Genomic DNA, 21,572 nt, shown 5'->3' on the forward strand with positions numbered 1-21,572 from the left:
TTACATAAATTATATTACACAAAACAAACATTATACAACTTTAGTTTGTTATTTATCGTTTCACCAACATAAAGTTAAAAAAGTTGAAAAAATCACAAATGAAGTATTACTATTATTTTATAGTTTACGAAGTCATAGTAACAGCAAGTACATAAGTATTTACAGTCTATAGAAATTAATAAACTAGTGTAATAATAAAACATTTACTGATTGGTTGCTATATGGATCATTTATATGTTATAAAATAATTGTCCAAATGTAATTTTTGGTAGTGGTATCTCAAGACTTACTTTTTTATACTATGTAGTTATAGCCATTTGACAATGTCAAAACTCAGTTTAAAGTCAACGTCAGGTATTTTTTCATTATGCAACATTTTTAGTATATCATCTGTTTTTAATGAAACTTTTGTTTTTTAGGTTATGGCAACCCATTATAAGACTGCCGCGCGTGTTAATCACATCGCACTTTACGAAATCAATTCTGATAGTTAGTATTTAAGTTGAATTCTAAATTTTAGATGACTGTGACTAAAATATAGAAGTGAAAATGACATTGTTGAATTGGTAAAAAATTAGTCCCCCTATCGAAAAGGTGGCAGTGTATATTTCGAATAGAGTGATAGTAATAGGTGATTATTATGAACTTTGAGGACTATGAAACTCTTCCGACCCAGAGCTCCATCACGCACATGACCGCCGGCGCGATCGCGGGGGTGATGGAGCATTGCGTAATGTACCCTCTGGACTCCGTGAAGGTAAGTCCCGTCATCCCGACATCCTGTCATCTGCTGCCACAGAAGACGGCTCCTCATATTTGACAAGCTAACCTAGTCGTAACAATACTTCTGTCGGCTGACTTGTTACGCCACAATATTCTGCTGGTTATATAAAAACCTTTCTATAATTCTTGATATAACGTGAGCACAACTATTCATCATTTGGTGTTAAAATGTTTTAGAAGCAGCATTATGTTGTCTTTAGATTTTAAGCTATTATAAGAAATGTTGTCCAAAGGGGATAAATGTAATAAGTATACACAGAACGAGATGCATTTGTTTTACAACCTGAATTATCATAAGTGATCTTTAATATATCTAAAAAAGTCAAGTACTTGAAATAGATGTTGAATTTTTTATGATAGGATAGTGTGTGTAATGACCTTTATCAAGTAATTGAACCTTTAAATAACAATAATAATAGTGTGATAAATACTAGCCAGGAAATACATTTTGAAAGTGCTCCTTAAATGTTTGTGTTTATTTCCACCTCAGCTTTAGTGGCTCTGCATCATCTTTGTATTTTGATGATCTTGATCAAAGTGTCAAATAAATTTAAAATGTTATTTATTAATAAACACGAAGGAGACATAATGTTTGCCGTCACACTTGTTACACTTTTGATGGGAGAATATCTATTAAAGAAGAGTTTTTTAAAATTTCTGGTGTTCAATGCTATATTTTTTATATTTTAATAGGGTTACTTACTTTATAATTCTACATGTTTTATAAATTTATAATTATAATATTCAGATGACAGTTGTAGTTGAGAGTTATAACTTGACATGTTGTGTGTTATAATAGTACATAATATAATCACAGCCTGAGTGTAGACTTAGTCAAATATTAGTTTAAAGTATTTTTTGTTCATTTTACTGTAAAATAACAAATAATTTCTGTAATGTATGCACTCCAGTGAATTTATTATAATGTTATGTTGAATTTATTGGAGAGAATTTACATATAAATAATAATTAGTAAATAAATTACTATTAATTAGCAAGTCATTTAAAAATATGACGTACTGACTGTTAATACCTATGTAGATTGAAAAAATATGTATAAAAGTGTTTTTCAATAAAATAAGACAAATAATATCTCACTTAAGAGTAAATAGTGCTGTCATTGAAATTCCAAAAATAATTGTACAAGAATTGTAAATGTTATGCAAGTACTTAAAAACACCTTGTTTTTTGTCAGAATAATATAAAAAACCATAATATTTTCCCTTCACTTGAACATATATAAAAAAAAAACGAAGAAATGAACTGGCTTTTGATGTTTTTATTGTGTTTTGTAGTATTTGTTACTGAAACTTGTATTAAATGATGTTAGTAGATTTATTGGAAATGTTCAATTACAATAGAATATGTGAATAGTGTAACAAGCAGCACAACAGCATGTCCCGCTCAGTGGAACAGTTTACAACATTGTTATATTTATTAAGTATGGTGAAGAAGTGGAGGGGAGACATCTCAACAGATTATTAAAGGAATATGTGGATGTTTTCATTTATGATATAAGGATAAAGGACTGTATGTGAGTATTAATAATGGAACATGTGGTTGAAACATAAAGTGGCTCGATATGTATAATGCATTCGTGATTTAATATATGTTACAAGTCTTCAGTTATAAGTGTATAACTTGTTCTATTCCATACACCCTGTATTTAATGTGTGCTGGAAACAATGAATCTCTATATAAGTATGTAGTCCTTGGGACAGCCGGCCTGCCAGCAGGCCTGTGTGAGGAAGGCCGTGTCGCAGTCGTCGAGGCCCCTCTTGGTCCCGCAGGCCCGCATGGTGTCCGCGTGTCTCTGCAGCTCCTCGGGCAGTACGGCCACTACAGCCTCCACGTCCACCTCGCCGCCCGACATCATGCCGGCCGTCTCCATGACACATTTGATGTAACACTTGAGTTTCCCGTCCGGCATCAGAGTGGCGCCTTGGTTCACTTTGTCTATTAGCGCGACGTCCGCTCCCGTCTCCTCCAGGCAGTTGTCTCTCAGCATCTTGGCGAGTTCGGCCATCTCCCCCTCCAGACCCTGGGTCCCGACGATCAGGAAACATAATGAAGTAACGAACGACACGAACGCTCCCGTCATTTTGTTATCTTAGAGTATCGGCTGCCGATTGCGAGTTAGCGAGACAGCTTCGGGGTATTATAAAGCTATTAGCCCGAGGCTTATTAAAAGTGTGTTTAGTAAATATGTATTTATATTTTTCTCGCGGTCTGTAATCAAATGCTACTTCTTTTTAAAAGTCATCGAAAAAAATTATACGTGTCAGTAGATGATGATCGCATCGCGTATGTCGTTAGTGGAAAATTATAGTTCTGGGACATTGTTTACTTTTTCACTTAAAATAAATGAATAACACGATATTATTTAACTGCCACAGACTATCTATTATTGAGTAAAATATCCGGTGGACTTAATTGAGACGTTACACTCACATCTAATACGTATTCTGTGATTTTTTAATCGTAAGATGTGTCTCGTCAGCTCAGGATCTATTATATTCCGTGTGTGGTCTCGTGACACCTTAGCCGTACACTAATGTTAGTATGTTTGCAGACGCGGATGCAGTCTTTACGCTCGGCACACAACGGCAGTATTATGGAAACTTTCCGCTACATGGTGCAGCGCGAGGGGTTCTTCAGGTGAGGTTTCACCCGTAGTCACATGTCGTCAGTAACTCTGAGCTGGTAGGAGGGTGAAGGGGTCACCAGGTACTGCTCCGTATATCTGTTCCACCGCCCCCTCAACAGCTTTCCATGTTGTTATCATAATATACCTATGTATATGTTCTTTATATTAATTAAGAAGGATATCTCGTCCTTCCTTCCGTGTCTCTTAATTCCATTTTTTGTTTAATTGATGGTAAAAGCGCGTGGACTAGATTTCTAAACTCATTGAATACTTTTATGCTTGATTATGAGTAACGACAGTTATTATCGTGAACTGGTCCTGTTTTATATCATTGTACAAGGTTATACTTCATAGCCCATAATAACTCATAAATAGATTCATAATTTTAAGGGTTAGGATTCGATAGCTGAGTAAGAGGTGTTAGTGCAGCAGTGTAGTTCACGCCGCGTTCCGCTCGTACGTGTCGTTTGTCACAACACTCGAATGTGTTTCAATGATAACTAAAATAGATCTGTATCGGTCCGCGACTCCGCGAGGTCGGCGATGACACTTGCAACTCATTAATAATTCTCGTTGCACCGCCGCGCCGCCGGTGGGTTTCCCGTCAATGGCTCTCGCCTCGTCATCGTCGGAGACCACAAACTGCGTCTTATGAACTTAACGATCGGAGCTAAGTCGGTCGGATGATAATATTATTTCCTTGAATTGTAATATGTATTAATATCTCCACTGGACACTAACACGAGCCCCCTCCAAACACCGCCACGTGGTGTCAGCTCGTGCAACTCATTTCTTATTCATTCTTAATTTTCATACATATTTTCCTGTTCATTATTTTCTCTTTGTACATTGGCTCGTTCTGTGCTCACAGACGCGGATGTTCTGTTTAAATAACCTATCGCATTGGTAATGTGTGTGTGTGTTTGATTGTAAGTTGTATAGAAATATGATGTGAATGCGTTGGCGGGCCTGCAGAGAACACGTTCTGTCTGATTAGGATTTAATGAGTAATGGAACAAAGAATTAAAAAACACTTTTGTTATAATAATAACTTATCAGAAATGAGTCAGTACTTGTAACTCGGAGTAAGTTTTTATTGCAACTTCAAAGTCAGCTTTTGCTGCACGTCGGACTCATCTTTTATTTCAACTCGAAAAGACGCCGAGTAGATCTTGTCTTTATCAGTTCTGTTATCGTTATCAGAGTACGTGAGTCGAGCGAGTCGAGTGAGCCGCCGCGGCCGCTCGCTGGTAGAAGTGATATAATAAATAATTATAACATCACCTCAGAGATATTGACAACATTGATAAGTTCAATGACGACTAATTTTATTTTAAACTTTAACAAGAGCGTGAGAGGTGTCGGCACTCTATATTTAATTATTATCAAATATGTACTCGTATATTACTGTTTTGTTAATTCACATACTTGATATATATTTCCTCACAAACTTTCCTCGTCTTCTCTACACACTTTGAGGATGTCTTTGCCATATCTTCTGTTAGTTTCTGTATTCCACTAACCCCTAGGAAAAAAAAAGTTTATTTCAGCATCACTTAAGTAAGCATTATAAATTAATACTTTAACGTAAGAAGCGATGTGTCCGTGTATTGGGTGCCAGGTTAATTCTGTGATTGTTTCTGCATACCAATATTACTCATATAATAATAACCAAATTTTAGTATATTTAAAAAAACTACATAGTAATTGTCGTTTAACGATAAAAGGGGGGGTTTGAAGCAATTAATCGAGTAACCATACGCTGAACATGTCTTACATCATTTTTGGAACACAGCTGATACTCTCATTCTGCTGGAGCGATACCAAACAGCTAAAAGCAACCTCAAAGAAACCGGCTTGCCAATGAAAAAAAAACATCAGTCTATCCATCTGAGAGCTGATCCGCTGCAGACAAACAAATACAGACATGGACGTCAAACATGAACACTAGGGGACAACTTGAACTGATTCTGCAAGCTATGATATAGTTGGGTGATGATATTCAATTCTAAATGGATTTATCACCAAAAAGCTGTACCGACAGACAGGCAACATAGTGTTTAAGAGAAATTAAAACAAACGAATGACATCCAAACATCGTACTTTAATTGAGCGGGTTGGCGTTACTCCATAGTCGTGAACGGTGAGTGACGGCCGGCGACACGTCACTCCGTCCGTACTCCGCGCAGGCGCAGGATGGCTTCCAAATAATGTAACAGGAGCCACACGTATGATCCGATGTCTTGTAACATTTGAATTTGGTTCGTCGTTTAGATTCCTACAATAAATAGTTTTGTTTGAAACTGACTAACACGATAGTAACGGAGGTTATATTATCGCCGGTTCAAGTCTTCCTCTCAACTTAATTGTATTCTTCGTTATCGACTACAGTTTTATCAAACTTTATTAAAACACAATTAAATTCTGTGAAGTGACAAATTGTTAAAATAATAAAAAATAAAGAAATTAAAATCTTAAATAATATCTCACTTTTCAATGTAAAAAGGTACTACAATTATAAACCGACTACATTTGTAGTTACTATCATATATATACAGCTATTGAGCGGCAGGCGCTTCGTTGTGAGAGATTTATAAAAGGCTGTCCTCGATATTTTTTCGAAAGTTCATGTTAAGCTCTACAACAATCAAATGTTATTTGACCATGCTCAGACTAGAAAAAGATACTTTTATGAGTTTTCGGGGTAAATAAAGTAAAAAAAGGACTTCATTCTAGTCCAAGGATATGAATACTATTTGCAAAAACTAAGCACCGAGGGAAGGCGACTTAACATCAGGGTCTGTTGAGGTTTAATTTTAGGGTTCCTCGAGCTTCCTCAATGTCGATTAAAAACAGAAATAGCCAGTAGAGAGAGATACTGCCTTCGACACCACCTAGGCTTGAACTATTCTTCAAATAAAACCGGGACCAAGAGGCTGTGGATCCATCAAATTTTTGAGACAGGTCTGTACGAGACCGTGAATATATTTGTCAATTTAAAATTACAAGGAAATTGCCTGATGAGAAAACCTGCCTAGTGATTAGTCTAGTCGACATGATCGACAAAAACAAGCAAGTACATCATTGTATACACACACACACACACACACACACACACACACACTTGTGTATTGCCTCTATAATTATACGAACTTTTTGGAACCGTAATATAAGTTTAGCAGGTTCAGTGATTTTTCGATGTGAATCGTTTTCAGGATACAAGTTAAAAGGTAATTTTTTTTTGTTCATTAATCTAAATAGTTCAGTGACTTGATATATTTCGCTGAACTAGTATACTAGAGTGGCAGAGGTTCGACGATGTTTAACGCGTCTAGTTTCAAGGTAAAAACACGTGCTTCTTGAATCAATTGATAACTTGAGGAAAGAAGTTTTGCATCGAATAGATCCAAGCAGCTCTGGTCCGAGTAGTTGGCGCTTAATAGAGAAGACTAAAATAAATCAACCAAATAGATACTCCTGTAATAGTGTCGAGTCTGATGCGATGTACCACTATTTTTCACACTGCCTCGCTTACCTGCCTCACTAGGAAAGTGACCACCTTCTCCATTTTCATCGTGTATTGCAAACGGTACATATAATTAGGTTTGTGTCTCTCTGCTCATTCTATTAATTTATCTTTAATAGCTGCCTTCTTCACTTACTTTCGATAACCAGACCTGTTCCTACCGACTGCTTCCTAAACGCCGCCTCTTATTTTTCGCAGGTCACTTAATTATTAAATGGTACGTTTTTGATGAATTTATGGAAATTTAATTTTACAATTTCAAGTTGTAAAACGCATTTGAAGAAATGAGATGAATCCAATAGACTTCCTTAAAGTATATTAAAAAGTCAGTCTCACCGTACGTTAGAAGCGCAGTGTCTTATAATTCTATTAATATCTTATAAAAGACACATTAACGTATAACAACAACTGTGACGTCGTTGTTTAAAAACCGGTTTATGACATACGATTCCTGCGAACATTAAATTGAAACTAGCTGGCGCGATGTCTTCTGTACATTCATAATTTCCTTTACAAATTAATTATTGAAAAACTGTTTGAATATCCGGTCGATATTCATATGTGATGTGTGTGTGTGTGTGTGTGTGTGTGTGTGTGCGTGTGTGTGTGCAGTAGAGGATGTGGCGAGCCGCGGAGCCGGTTTCTAACGCTACACTGACATAAGTGCCTTCTTCCGCGCGAACGGCGACCGATCTGTTGTGTGCCGTTTAGTACAATCAATATTGGACGAAAGTCATTTTATTGCAGATAACTTCCTGGTAGTATAAATGAGTCTTCAGTAGCTCTCTCTGCCGTCTGGGGATGCGTTTGATGTTTAAGTTTGATACTGGAAAGTAGGCGAAGGTCACTGAGGAGACGGCGTCCTTGGACGTGACTGTTGATAAAACAACACGAGAACTCGATTCATGCCGAAAAAAAGACTCCGACACATAGAATTATAGTGTGGTATTGTCTGATGAAGCTTTTTTTGGATTCAACTAAAATACAAGTCATCGCGTAATTTCGTTAAAGTGAAGGTCGCGTGTAGTCCTCACATTGGTACCCCTAATATGTTTTGGTGAATAATTGTCATAACATTTAAATGAAACTAATATATTTCGGATATAGTACGCGGATTTTATTATTTTAAAACTACATAATCCCGACGTTTCGGTTACTTTTCAGCAACCGTGATCACGGGCAGACGAGATTTAGTTTTAAAATAATAAAATCCGCGTAGTATAGCCGAAATATATTAGTTTCATTTAAATGAATAAAACTCGCGAAAGTCTTAGATCTCATTACTTGTCATAAAAACTTATAATAAATAGTAATTATGTTAAATAAAACAAACTGACAAATTAACAAATGATTTTGTTTAGTCCCGGAGAGGTTACAGTATCCTTGCAATAAGGTTGGCCAGTTTATATGTAAGCCAAAAATTTGGCTCATAATTGATCTTGATTATGGATTTTAGGCAACCCATACAATTTTGGTGGTATGAAAATGGTGTTGTATTGGAATTTAATTCGTTGTTTGTGTTTCAATATATACATAGTAAATTACGAAAACACTAAACAAATGGAATCCAAAACATTTTAACCATATCTGTACGGTCGGCAGCAACCATGCTATATTTATAATCTGCTACTTTAATCCGTCCGCGACCGGCTGGTCCCCGGGACTGTACCGGCCGCGGCAGTGTGACCTTGACCGCCTTGACCTGAACCAGTGTACCACTTACCTAACATTATTCATGGCTCAAATTGTATTACGATTATAATTAGATAGACCGGACGAAGTGTTAAAGAACAGGTGGAACACGGGCTTGGTCATGTACGTGAAGGTCGTTAGATAGCGATGGATCCGAGCCTTATAGAAGTTGAAGCATAGTATATGAGAATGGTTGACAGTGTTTATATCGTATATATGTTTGTCCTCAGACCCATCCGCGGCATGTCGGCCGTGGTGATGGGTGCCGGCCCAGCACACGCCTGCTTCTTCGCCACCTACGAGCAGAGCAAACACACGCTGTCTCAGCTGACGAGGCATCGGCACGACCACATCATACACGGTAAGCTCGGCGCGAGGCGTGGACTCTGCGTGCTCTCTGTTGTGTTCTGATGAAGACCTTCCCGCTATGTTCCAGGGTTGTCAGGCTGCCTCGCGTCGCTGGTTCACGATGCCGTCTCCAACCCCACTGAAGGTGAGTCTGGTATCTCTACCGTGTAGTCACTATAACCGGCGATGGACATTCGGTATTCATGTAATAAAGGGCTTTAATGGGTGTGATTCAGTTGGTCTCGTGACCGTATCTCATCAACCCCAGTCCGCTTTGTGTCTACTACATCATTACGTTAACTTCCATGATAATTCCAATTTATCTCATTAGCGTTCCGTCCCTTCCAACGGTCGCTTATAATGGCACTCTAATCACAAGTTAATGTGTTAGAATCGTTGAGAAATCAACTTTATATTATTTTTTATTTTTTTGTGTTTAAGTCTAAATCCAAACGGAACATTATTGACAGTCATTAGCGTCGTGCCTATTCTATCAATAAGTATTCAAGTATATATATTAAATACTGTCACTTTCAGTTCTCACATTGTCTTAAACAGCTCAGTTTGGACGGAATCTGCGTCACGGTTCATGCTCGTTGACTGTGTACTTGTAGACTCCGCCCGACTGATGGCGCAGTGGGAATTTTAAAAATATAATAACACATTAGCTCCAGATCGAGTGACTCTCGGTCACGGTGAACCGCATGTTGGTAATCTGATATTTTTCCATCTACATGGTTAGTGTGACGAACGCTCGCTCGTGTCGTGGCTCCTTCCTTGAACGTTTTCCTTAAAATGTTTTGATTTGTGTGTGTCTTTACAGTAAAGTAACGATCAAAAACGAAGCTGACCTTCAGTACACTCGGCGACGCGGGTGACACTCACACCTCACACACCCCGCGTCATGACATAATACAATCAGACTGTTTGTTATTCAAATAAGTTATTAACAAACAAGTGTTACTTATACGGAGCACCCGAATGTTATATAACTTGAGGAAACACAAACATCGATATGTAGCCGTGATTACATAGATATTGATAAATATTAAATACTATAGGATAATAATATCGATAAGGTGTTGTTGGTGTTGTATGATGATGATGAACTCATCACCACCGGTCATCACCGGTGTGACAGGTTTGCGTGTTATCGTTACATTATTTCCGTCGCGTGCACGTGGTCGCTCGTGCATAACTCTGACCTACAGCCGAGCGTATAACAGGTCCAATACTTTCTTTTTCATATCATATAGAAAAACCAAACCATCCTCGCGAGGTCGTGGAACAGGGAAAGGCGAATAAAAGTTCACTTATATTATTATTTTATTAGAAGCAATATTAGTCAACGTTAGGACGCTGCTGACACGTGGAGATAATTGAAGTGACAGTTATCTGATAAAAAAAACTATGAACATGATAACAGTCGTGGTATCTAAGGTAGTCGGAGAACGATACAGTCATACCTGAAGGGAAGAGTGTGGTAGATGAAGAAAGAGTCGACCTCCAGGATTACTAGTTAGGAGAAAGAGAATTTGTTTGAGTGGCAGAGAAGGCGGGCGATAAGGCCTTATCACACGACACCCGCTACACTTATGACACCATCAGAACATAGTTGATGTGTTTTATTGTTTAGCCACTCTATTAAGTATGACGACAGTGACGTCGGTGGCAGAAGCGACAGAAACACAAGCTGATACAAAATATATTGTGACTTAAATAACGAACGAAATTTAATTACACTCGGATAATGTAATCGGTGGAACTAATGAATGAATGAGATTAAAAAGTAAATATAAACGAAAGTGAAGTAATCAGTGAACCGAGAAATAATGTCGGAAACGAGACGATAACAGACAAGAGAAACGATGACGAGTGTTCCACGCAAGTTATGGAGAAAAACTGAGGAGCCCCTGGACCCAGGACCCCGGGAAGCGCGGGCAGAGGGGAACATGAATAGTGTCGATAACACATAGAGGAAAGTAAACTGACATTATACAAAGACTAGTGTTGCTGTGAGAGATATAGCGATACTAAATATGTGAAAAGGATTAAGCAGAATAAGATATTGAAAGAAGACACACACACAAGCATACGTCGACAAACATAGACGGCAACATGTACGTTAGCTGTATTTAATTGTTCCGATAAGGCGCTCAATACAGAGCTCCTTCGTTATTTACATATTTACATTTAACACATCTAGTGTGCGATAACGCGCTCCTTTTAATTTACAAGCGACTTCTAGGAACCGAAGCGCTCTGAGATATGGCATGTCTGAATCGGTGGTTCAGGAGCTAGGGTTGAGGTTTCATTATGTACATCATACACTACATATAACACCACGACACAACAAAGACTATGAAATGTTTATGCGGATGTTGAAGTCTGGGACGGAAGGCGAAGGAAACGCCGTCTTAACGTATCGGACCGTCTACCGTGGGAGACTCGGACACACACGACAAATAACACGTGTGTGGAGTGCGTGACAGATAACTGTAGTAATGTAGTCGTGTATGGAGCTGCATGTACAGTCGGATAATATGAAGAGTAACAGCACTACAAACCAGAACTGCTTATTAAAGTTTCCACCGAGAGCAACAGACAGACCAGACTCATGTCCTTCCTGTGAGGTGCATCATCCGTGAGTTTCATGAATCATGAATCTCACGAAAGCAAACTAACTCCGGGTGTCCCCCGAGGTAGTGCTCTCGGATCTCTGTTGTTTTTAGAGTACAGCATTGATTTGTCGAAAGGTTGATTATTGATATTTCATAAAAAATGTACTCTAAGTACAGCCTCTGTCGTCTTCGTACACGTCACAAACAAATATGATCACGAACACAATCGTCACTGAGGTTGTTTTCCAAAAATTTTACATCCAAGAAGATAGAACTCAAATAAAATTGCAAAGACAATCTATGGAGATAATGCTGTTATTCTGTACAGTAGTTAAATAATGCATTGATTGATTTGAATACAAGTATGAATTACGTAATCAGTACTGGTTTGTTTCTGTCCGTATGTTAATATCTGTGAACCCCCATCGACTTGTTGTATGGTTTACTCGTGTTCCACACAGTCGCCATCAGTGTGTTTACGTCGTATTCCACCTCGACACTTCTCCTTAACCACGTCATGTCTATGTCATGTAACACTAAACATCACATTTCCCTGATCCGCGTGTCATCTCCTGCGGTTCCTGTGAGCCCATTGAATACTACTCTACAGATGGCCCTAAGACACCCTGTAGATCCCTCAAGAGCTGCCGTATAACTCACATTGGCCTCGAGTCTTCCGTGAGTGGGTGTGTGTCCTACGAGTCGTGTCCACGTGACGGCGCGCGGTCGGTTACCTCGTCTATTACACTAGCCACTGTCGATCGTTTTACAAATAGCATTTTAATTGTTATTATTTATTTGTTTGTCTTAATATTCTCTTATTTGTTATTAATTAGTCGTCAATTACTCTTTTAAGTGACAATAAGAACACCGATTAATTTATATTTAATATTTGTAATAAATAAACATCTATTTAAATCGTGGACCGTATTGTATTTAAATAAGGAATAAATATAGCGTTTTATGTTGTACGTAGATTAGATGTTTTTAGTTTATTCAAGGATCTGAGAAGAGGAATACTAACATAAGGTTCGATTGACTGTGGTACCACTGGTCTCCTTATACTCCTGTACCGATGTGTACCGCTTACTCAGTACCAATGAAAATTATAAAACGTGGAGCATTCGGCTTTGAGCCGCTTGACGAACTGAGTCTTTATAAATAGAATAAATCTTTTCCACTAAATACATGAGACGAAAGGTCGCGGTCGAGCTCGTCGTATAAGACCGTTGCAACCGTTGTGGGAGCGTCGTTAGAGTGGGGACGAGTATTGTATGGCTAAGGAATATTTTGTCGACGGGTATTCGGGAAAAAATATCTTAAACCTAATATAAAAACGTTCATCATCAATACTAATTATTTAGATTTATAAATGTCTAACCAGACGTCGTATTCCTTCCACAGTGGTGAAGCAGCGGTTGCAGATGCTCAATTCCCCTTACCGTGGAGTATGGGAATGCGCGCGCGGCGTGTATCGCGCCGAGGGTTTCCGCGCCTTCTACCGCTCCTACGGCACACAAGTCGCCATGAACGTGCCCTTCCAGGCCGTACACCTCGTCACCTACGAGTGGGTCCAGGGGATCCTCAACCCGCGGCGCTCGTACGAGCCGCGCGCGCACCTCGCGGCGGGCGCGCTGGCCGGAGCCCTGGCCGCTGCCGCCACCACGCCGCTGGATGTGTGCAAGACGGTCCTCAACACGCAGGAGGGCAGCGCGCGCGCCGAGGGCCTGGCCGCGGCCGCCGCGCTCGTGCTGCGGGCGGGGGGCCTACGTGCCTTCTTCCGCGGCGTCAGAGCTCGCGTGCTCTACCAGATGCCCGCCGCCGCCATCTGCTGGCTCACCTACGAGACGCTCAAGCACGCGCTGCTCACCTTCGACCTGGAAGAGAGCGGAGGCTGCGCGGGAGCAGCGGGGCCAGGCGCCAGCGGCGCCGGGGCGGCCGGAGGACCCCTCGCGTGCGCCGCCCTGAGGCTGGCCGCCGCGGACGTGCCCGGACCCCTCACCAGGACGTAGGCCGAGAGTTACTCAGACGGAGGGGGAGCTGCCGCTGACTAATCACACCGCCCCGAAGTTCTAGAATTGATATTTGAATCTTAAAGTGTCTCGCAGCAGGAGCGGTGCGTCAGTCAGCGCCCCCTCCCCCTCCTCAGCCGCCGCCCTGTACATGTACAGTACACCTGTTGTTGTTGTTAATTATTTTACATATTTTTTTATCATTGTTTATTTCCTCCTACCCGGTCGTCGGTCCGCACGCCGCAGTCGTTGTTCGTGAGACAGTATTTTTGATATGTACGTGTATCCAAGGTGGAGCCGGCGCGATCATTATCACAATTTATTTGATATTTATTGAAATTAATAAAAATATTTTAGACGAGAACCCGTTTACAAGTGTTCGACACGCCTGCCGCCGGACGTGTCCCGTGTCCTCCCGGTACCCTGTCCCCCGGTGTGCGTGTGTGCGTGCGTGTGTGTGTGTGTGTCTGTGTGGGTTCCCTTCGAGTCCCGTCCTCGGTCCTGGTCATGTTTCCTCCGGTTGCAGTCCGTCACCCGTCTTCCACAGTACTTAACACACCCCACCCTTGACTGTTATATCATACGAGATCTTCAGTGGCTTTTGTGAGGTCGTCCGTATCGAAGTGTGATGTATGACCTCTCATGGAGACGGTGACGTCACTCAGGCCCGCGCCCGCATCCCTGCGGAGTTCTCTGTGTAGAGAGGCGGTACTCTCCACCCGAGGATCGCTGGTAGACTGTAAGAGACCATTCTGAGTGTTGAAATGTAAAAATTCTGTAGCGATTTATTTTGTACGATGAATTATTATTATGTATGTAAGCACGGTATGCGAGTGTAACTCCGCTGTGGTCGTCGGAGCTCCGAGCGACCCGCCCGCTGCTCTGGCCGCTGGTCGCCTGGGGTTCGGTTCTCTGTCGTTGGTGTGTGTAACATTACCGACTTGTCGATCTAAACACGCGGTCACGAGTGCTGTCTGTAAGCGAGGCTGTGATTTATATTCTTCCTTCCTTAAACAACTGTTTCTGGTAGTCATTGTGTGTGTGTAGACTGTGTGCCTCTGTGCGTGCGTGTGCGTGTGAGTCACGACCGTCTGATCATGTCCACCGCGTCATTTGCACGCGTACAAACTAGTGTCTAAAATGATTATTTGGAGAAATATTCAAGTAGACAAGGTTATCATTAAATATATATAATTTGCGCAAAAAAATAAAGGAATGAACGATTCTTAACGTTTTAATGTAGAAGGATAGACGTTAAGTGGGAGGGTAGTCGGCGGCGTCGAGTCACCGGCGGGGCGTTGCTTGTATTATTGACTTAGTTATAAAGTTAACATGTGTATAGTGTACTATAAATAAGTATGAACACATCACCCGGCGGATGGAAAACTGGTCGACGGTGCTAGGAGCGTGTACACACACGACACCCACACACACACGCACACACTTGGTGTCTGTGTGTCTGTGTGCGTGACGGCCGGAGCGACTCGAGCGCTCGAGGGGAGCTCGGGAGTGTTTTTATTGTGTTTGTACATTGCTTATATTTTTTATTTGTTATATTTATGAGTTTTATAGATGAGTGCGATAAAAATTAATTATAAAGGTTGAATAATTGTACAAGACATGCACCAAGTGAACGTTTGATAAAAGAAAAATTCGACAAAAAAATTGAATAAACAGTTGGACAATAATATGAGTTTTATTAGTGTGACATTGCCCTACGAGTGAAGGTAGTTCGAAATGGTTTGCAGTTGTTATGGAAAGGACAGGTGACTGTCTGACACGACTCCAGGCTCCTGGACTCCCACAACTATATCTTGTTTATGATTTGTAAATATCCCATGCTCTTAAATGTTCTATAGTTCTCAAATCAATACTTTTATAAAAAACTTTGTACTTAGCGACTGTTTTTTTTTTTTTTAATTTGAGACTCGACTGCTTGGTGAAGAAGATATAATTTAGTTTTGAATAGCTGTGGTTGCGACTTCGTACGCGCCAAATATTGTTTTTTAATAATTGATTTAAAAACATTAAAGGAATCTCTAAAATACAAGTAGCTTGTATTACATACCATTACATCGGCTATTTGCCAGTGAAAGTTCGGTCAAAATCTGTCCTGCCGTTTCAAAAGTCCGCGAGGCTTAAGCTGAGCTTTGCATTTATGTGATTGAAAGTAAAAATAAGAGTCAGACAATAAACTTTTACAATTAAATTTAATTGGATACATAACATGAATGATAGATTCAAAATGAAATAAGCAAAACTTGTTAAAGGACAGATCTAAACTTCGTATAAGTGAAAAAATATATGTAGTTTATTAATTCAAAAAAAAAAAATTGTTAAAAAAATTTAGGAATTCTTGTTCACTTTTTTTTGTCATTAATGTAATCCAGGCGATAAGGCTCAATTTAGAATGTGCGGAAATATGCGTAATAAAGAGACGTGTGAGCGTCGTAACTAATTTTTAAAAATGTTACAGGTTGAGTGGACCGTATCACACACATATACCCACATAATTATGAATATGAATAATATTGACTGCTAATAGGGCGAGCCAATCAGCTGTTTGCTACGTTTCGGTTTAAAGACATTTATTTCTCACAAAGAACACAAAAGTTCACTTATAATAAGAAATTACAATAATTTTGCTTGAGGGTACATTTAAAAGTTTGCCTTATCAATTATATACAGTAAAATGAAATATTGCAGGTAGTTATATTACACAAACATGTTTAGGTAGGGGTTACATTAACTTATAAATTATTTTGCACATATTCCATTACACTTTTTTGAATATAGGAAAACTTTTGCTATTAATGATTAAGTCTGATAATTTATTATAAATTTGAACTCCTTCAAATAAAATGTTTTTCTTTCCATAACTATGGAAAGAAAAACATTTTATTTGGTTCTTGTTTTTGGAAGTTCTAGTTTATTACGTTTTCTAGTGTGGTATGTATCTGTTTTTTTATGAAAGTGTAATTGTGAATGTGTTTTATTTGTTATTTATTATTTTTCTAATCAACATGCAGGTTTTTAAAGAAATTTTGTTTTTTTGTATAATTCAACGGATGGCGTCATATAATCATATTTATAAAGAACTTTAATAATTTTATTTTGTAAAGTTTGTAATGACTTTATGTTAGACTTCGCAGCAGTTCCCCATATTTCAATACGATATTCGATATGAGGTTTTACTAAAGAATTATAAATAATAGGACGAATTGTATTAGGTATACATAAGGAAGTTTTACGAAGTGCTCCTATCAAAGGGGATATTTTATTTTTAAGATGATCAATATGATATTGCCAGGTTAACTTGCTATCTATTATAAGACCTAAATATTTTTTTTTACATGATCAGTTTTATTTATTGGCTCGTTAAAAATTGTTAGTTGGTCATGATTTGGTATATTATTATTTTTAGGCGCGAAGATCATATATGATGTCTTTTTGGTATTAATAGTTAATAAATTCGAAACAAACCATTCGCTAATAACATTTAAATCACTTTGAGCTACGTCAATTATATTTTTAATGTTATCACCAAAGTAAAATAAGCTTGTGTCATCCGCATAAAGAGTTATATCTCCAGACAAATCAATTGTACTAATGCTATTTATATAAATGAAAAACAATAGCGGTACCAAGATAGAGCCTTGTGGTACTCCATATGTTAACGTTGCGGGCTTACTTTGAAATTTTCCGATTTAAACAATTTGCTTGCGACGATGTAAATATGATTCTAAAATTTTGATTGCCGAACCTGTTATACCTTCTTTGTAGTTTTTGTAATAATAAATTATGGCTGACCGTGTCGAAAGCCTTTTTTAAATCGATAAAGATACCTAGAACGATTCGCTTACTATCCAACGCGTTTTTAATTTTGGTGACAATATCCACAGTTGCTGAAAGTTTCGGACGAAAGCCATATTGTTGACTAAAAAAGAAGTTTTGTTTGATAAAGACGGACATATATTAATTTTTCTAAAATTTTTGACAAACCTGGTAAAACAGATATCGACCGATAATTCCCCGGATCTGTTTTACTTCCGGTTTTATAACCTGGCGTAACTTTAGCAATCTTTAAACTTTCGGGGAATTTTCCTTGTGTAAGACATTTGTTAAAACAGTCAGTAAGATTATCTAGAATAAAGTATTTTATACACTTTATATCTTTTACGCCGATGTCATCGATGCCTTTACTTGTGTTTACGTTCAATTTGTCAATTATTTCACCAACTTCTTTTTTTGTGGTGGGTGCAAATGACTGGGTTTCATCTTACAATTAGACATTCCGCCCACCAAAGAACACGGTTCTTTCTCACTGTATAAATTTTAACAATGGTGAATGCCGAAGTGACATGACAGCAATTAACACTGTAACTCTCATACTAATTATATAGGGTGGCAACCGGAGGTTCCAGGAACACTACGAAACTTACTTATATGTATATTATAAACAGAATTACATATGAGAACTTAAGAACTTAACTTAACCTACGCCTAAGACTCCATGATTGCCCCGATGTTAGAATAGCAATGCCATTCCATAGCGTGTGTGGTATCAGGAATCTTCTGGTTCACACGGCTTGGTGTTCGTTTAGCGGCGTCACTCGTTATATTATATTTTATCCATACAACGATGTTTCCCCGGCGATGTTCATTTATTTTATAATATGTAGCTCGTACGTAACATACTTAATATAAAAAAAAATGTTTATAAATACAAAAAAAATATATCCTTAACTAAATTTAAACAAAGGATAATCAAACGCCCACCGTACTGTAGCGGATGAAATGAAATTATAAAATACTATTATATTGCTGAGAGGCCTTTTTAATATACCATTTTTACATCTGACGGATATAAATCTAGTGACTTTATCAGGGCCAGCATGTTTAGCTACAACTTTACCTAATAACCATTTACAAGGTGGCATATTGTCCTCTCTTAAAATTACTATATCATCGATTTTAGGTTCAGCTGTTTTGGTGTTCCATTTGTAACGATTAGCCTCCAATAATCCCCAAAGTTTGGAGGTATAAAGTGCCACGCAGTACGCTCTAACGTTAACAAGTTGGCTTTTTCGTTTGACATTGATGATTTGAACATATCTCTTAATAATTTCTCAGCACCTACGGAAATGGTGTCATTGTCACTATAGATGTCTTGACAATGGCCACGTCTCGCAGTAAATCTTTGGAATGCTGCTATAAATCCCTTAGCCGTCAAATCTGTGACCATTTCCAAGTGTATGGCTTTACTTACCATACACACAAATAGGCATATATAACCCTTATACGCCTTAGATCCCCTGCCGGGTGAAAATCTAATGTTGATTGGACCTGCATAGTCCACGCCTGAAGATCTAAAAGGTCTGTTTGGTTTAATTCTGACCTGCGGTAGTTGACCCATAAGCTGTGAGGTATTTTTGTAAGAATATCGAATACAAGTTATACACTCACGAAAATATTTTTTTGTTTCATCTTTAGCTCGCAATATCCAGTACTTTGACCGCAATAATTAAACATTATTTGTGGCCCGCCATGCATTCTCTTTTGATGGACCTCTGCAATTATTAGTTTGCTGAGATGATTCCTATCGGGCAAAAGCAAAGGATGACGAGTTTCATATGGGATCTCCGATTGCTGAATTCGACCGCTGACTCTCAAGATCCAAACTCATCAAGAATGGGACAAAGCATACGGAGTTTACTTTTTTTAGGTACACTTCCAATAGCTTTTAATTGGGCAATTTATTTTTAAACTCATTTTTCTGAACTTCTTTACACACATACTTAAAGTATCATCAAGTTCCATTACAGTTATAACTTTACTGAAGTTCCGTTTGAATTTTAGCCATCTTCTACCGTATGACATTATTCTTAACATCCACACTCATATTATAAATGCGAAAGTGACTGTCTTTCTGTCTGTCTGTCTGTCTGTCTGTCTGTTACCTTTTCACGCCTAAACCACCCAACCGATTTTGCTGAAATTTGGTATGTAGATAGTTTCCATTCATGAGAAGGACATAGGTATATTATTTTTTGGAAATTCAACCCTAATAGGGTTAAAGGGGGTGGCTAAGTTTGTATGGGAAATTTATTCTATTGAAATATTTTGCGTGACACTGAAATAATGCTCTGCAATACAAATTATGAGATAGATATCTTAGCGTTTTTTGAAAATCAACCCCTATGAGGGTTAACGGGGGTGGCACAACTTGCGTAGGAAAAATATTGAACAGTAATTTTTGCCATAAGTCCATAACAATGAACCAAGTACATCAGTTTATCATTAACGAAAAACACATAAAGAAATTATGATACACATAGTAGCAAGATTGGTTAAAAATAGGAAATAAGTTTTCGAATGCGCAGCAGCGGCGGCACGGCAGTTGCGGGGCGCCCGCGGGCAAGCCACGCCCGCCCTCGACTGTACGTACGCTGCAGCGAGGTGGGTGGGGAGGTCTCATCACTAACTAGTAACTACGCTTACACGAACGTGCAGACACGTGAGGGCAGACGTCGTTGTCGCACGTTTGCAAAATATTAAAATTTGCGCTGCGACGAACGTTACTTGCGGAACAATAAAACAATATTCAGTCGTGTATGACTAATGTATTTAATGTGCAAAATTAGGTTAAGAATTTTTTAATTAAACTTAAAATTTTGATGTTTTTAAGAGCTAACTAGCTTATTATATTCACTGTCGGAAATACTTTTAGGTTAGGTGTATAATAATATAATTACGGTTTACATAAGTTTTTATTTTTAAAACTGTACTTGTTTATTTCTCTTCAGAATTTTTTAGTTTATGATTTCTTTTTCTCCATAAATTATACAAAAATAATATTCAGTTTAAATTACTTCTTATTTCACGTATGATTAATGTAATCAAGTTGCATAATTAAGTATTTTCTTAAATTAAACTTTATCGAAAATTTCGGAAATAGTTTTGGGTTAGGTGTTAACAACATAGTGAAAAGGTCACATTTTTTTCTTATTAATTCAATATCATAAGTACTCTATTTTACCTCATTTTTGTTTCCAATAGTTTTGGAACTAATTAAGTTCGGTTTTGATTGATGCTGTCAATTTAAATAATTAGTAATTTATTTCTCTTTTCAACTTAGTTTGTTGACAAAAGTAGTTATTAGCGAAGGTTCTCTTTATTTATCTAAATTACATAGTTAAGTTTTTTTAATGTAAGTATATTAATGCAACCCGATTCCTTAAACATTGTTTTTTTTTTTTATTCGTATTACTTGGCAATTGTATTAATATAGATTTGTTGAATGTTTCTCAAACAAATATTTTCAAACAAATACAGTCATTTGTTTCTAAAATTTATAGAATTTTCAAATTTTTAAATAGGAATAAGTAATTTGATTTTGTTCAACATCGATATATTTTGTATTATTTAAGTTCTTCCGATATGCCTTGCAAGCGTAAATCAGATTTAACGCGTAGCTCTTCAAGAGCTCGTGCCGCGAAAGTAGCTAGAACTCAAGAATTTGAAGAGCAGACTCAAGCAAGGCAGATTTTAGACTCCGAGCGTCACACAGCTGCAAGGGCTACCGAGACTGTAGAACGGACTCAAGCCCGACAGCATTTAGACGCCAAGCGATATGCGTCTCTTAGAGCGTCCGAAACTCTAGAACAAGCTCAGGTCCGGCAAATCTTAGATGCGGAGCGTCACGCATCTTATAGAGCCACCGAGACCTTAGAGCAAACTCAGACCCGGCAACTTTTAAATGCCGAGCGTCACAGATCTCTTAGAGCCACTGAGACCTTAGAACAGACTCAGACCCGTCCACTGTTGGATGTCGAACGTCACGCGTTTCTTAGGGCAACCGAAACATTAGAGCAGAGTCAGACCCGGCAATTTTTAGACGCCGAGCGTCACGCGTCTCTTAGAGCCATTGAGGCTTTAGAGCA

General features: G+C 38.5%; 2 protein-coding genes across 2 annotated transcripts; one reads left to right on the top strand and one right to left on the bottom strand.

Moving 5' to 3' along the window:
• The first annotated feature begins 406 nt into the window (after positions 1–406).
• Positions 407–15,317, top strand: LOC116774621 (mitoferrin-1). Its single transcript, XM_032667310.2, has 5 exons — positions 407–757; positions 3,356–3,441; positions 8,879–9,009; positions 9,085–9,141; positions 13,022–15,317. The coding sequence occupies exons 1-5, from the start codon at positions 641–643 to the stop codon at positions 13,627–13,629; spliced, it is 999 nt and encodes a 332-aa protein (XP_032523201.2). The 5' UTR covers positions 407–640; the 3' UTR covers positions 13,630–15,317.
• Positions 2,043–2,982, bottom strand: LOC116774974 (general odorant-binding protein 69a-like). The gene has a single exon (XM_032667762.2). The coding sequence runs from the start codon at positions 2,882–2,884 to the stop codon at positions 2,477–2,479; it is 408 nt and encodes a 135-aa protein (XP_032523653.1). The 5' UTR covers positions 2,885–2,982; the 3' UTR covers positions 2,043–2,476.
• Positions 15,318–21,572: the final 6,255 nt, after the last annotated feature.

Source organism: Danaus plexippus, chromosome 23 (genome assembly GCF_018135715.1).
Source record: "Danaus plexippus chromosome 23, MEX_DaPlex, whole genome shotgun sequence".
In the NCBI taxonomy this organism is placed as follows: Eukaryota; Metazoa; Arthropoda; class Insecta; order Lepidoptera; family Nymphalidae; genus Danaus; species Danaus plexippus.

Excerpts from the sequence above, each read along its gene's own strand:
- LOC116774974 (XM_032667762.2), bottom strand. The coding sequence starts at position 2,884 with ATGACGGGAGCGTTCGTGTCGTTCGTTACTTCATTATGTTTCCTGATC.
- LOC116774621 (XM_032667310.2), top strand. The coding sequence starts at position 641 with ATGAACTTTGAGGACTATGAAACTCTTCCGACCCAGAGCTCCATCACG. Across the intron at positions 758-3,355 it reads ACCCTCTGGACTCCGTGAAG|ACGCGGATGCAGTCTTTACG; the intron begins GTAAGTCCCGTC and ends GTATGTTTGCAG. Across the intron at positions 9,142-13,021 it reads CGTCTCCAACCCCACTGAAG|TGGTGAAGCAGCGGTTGCAG; the intron begins GTGAGTCTGGTA and ends TTCCTTCCACAG.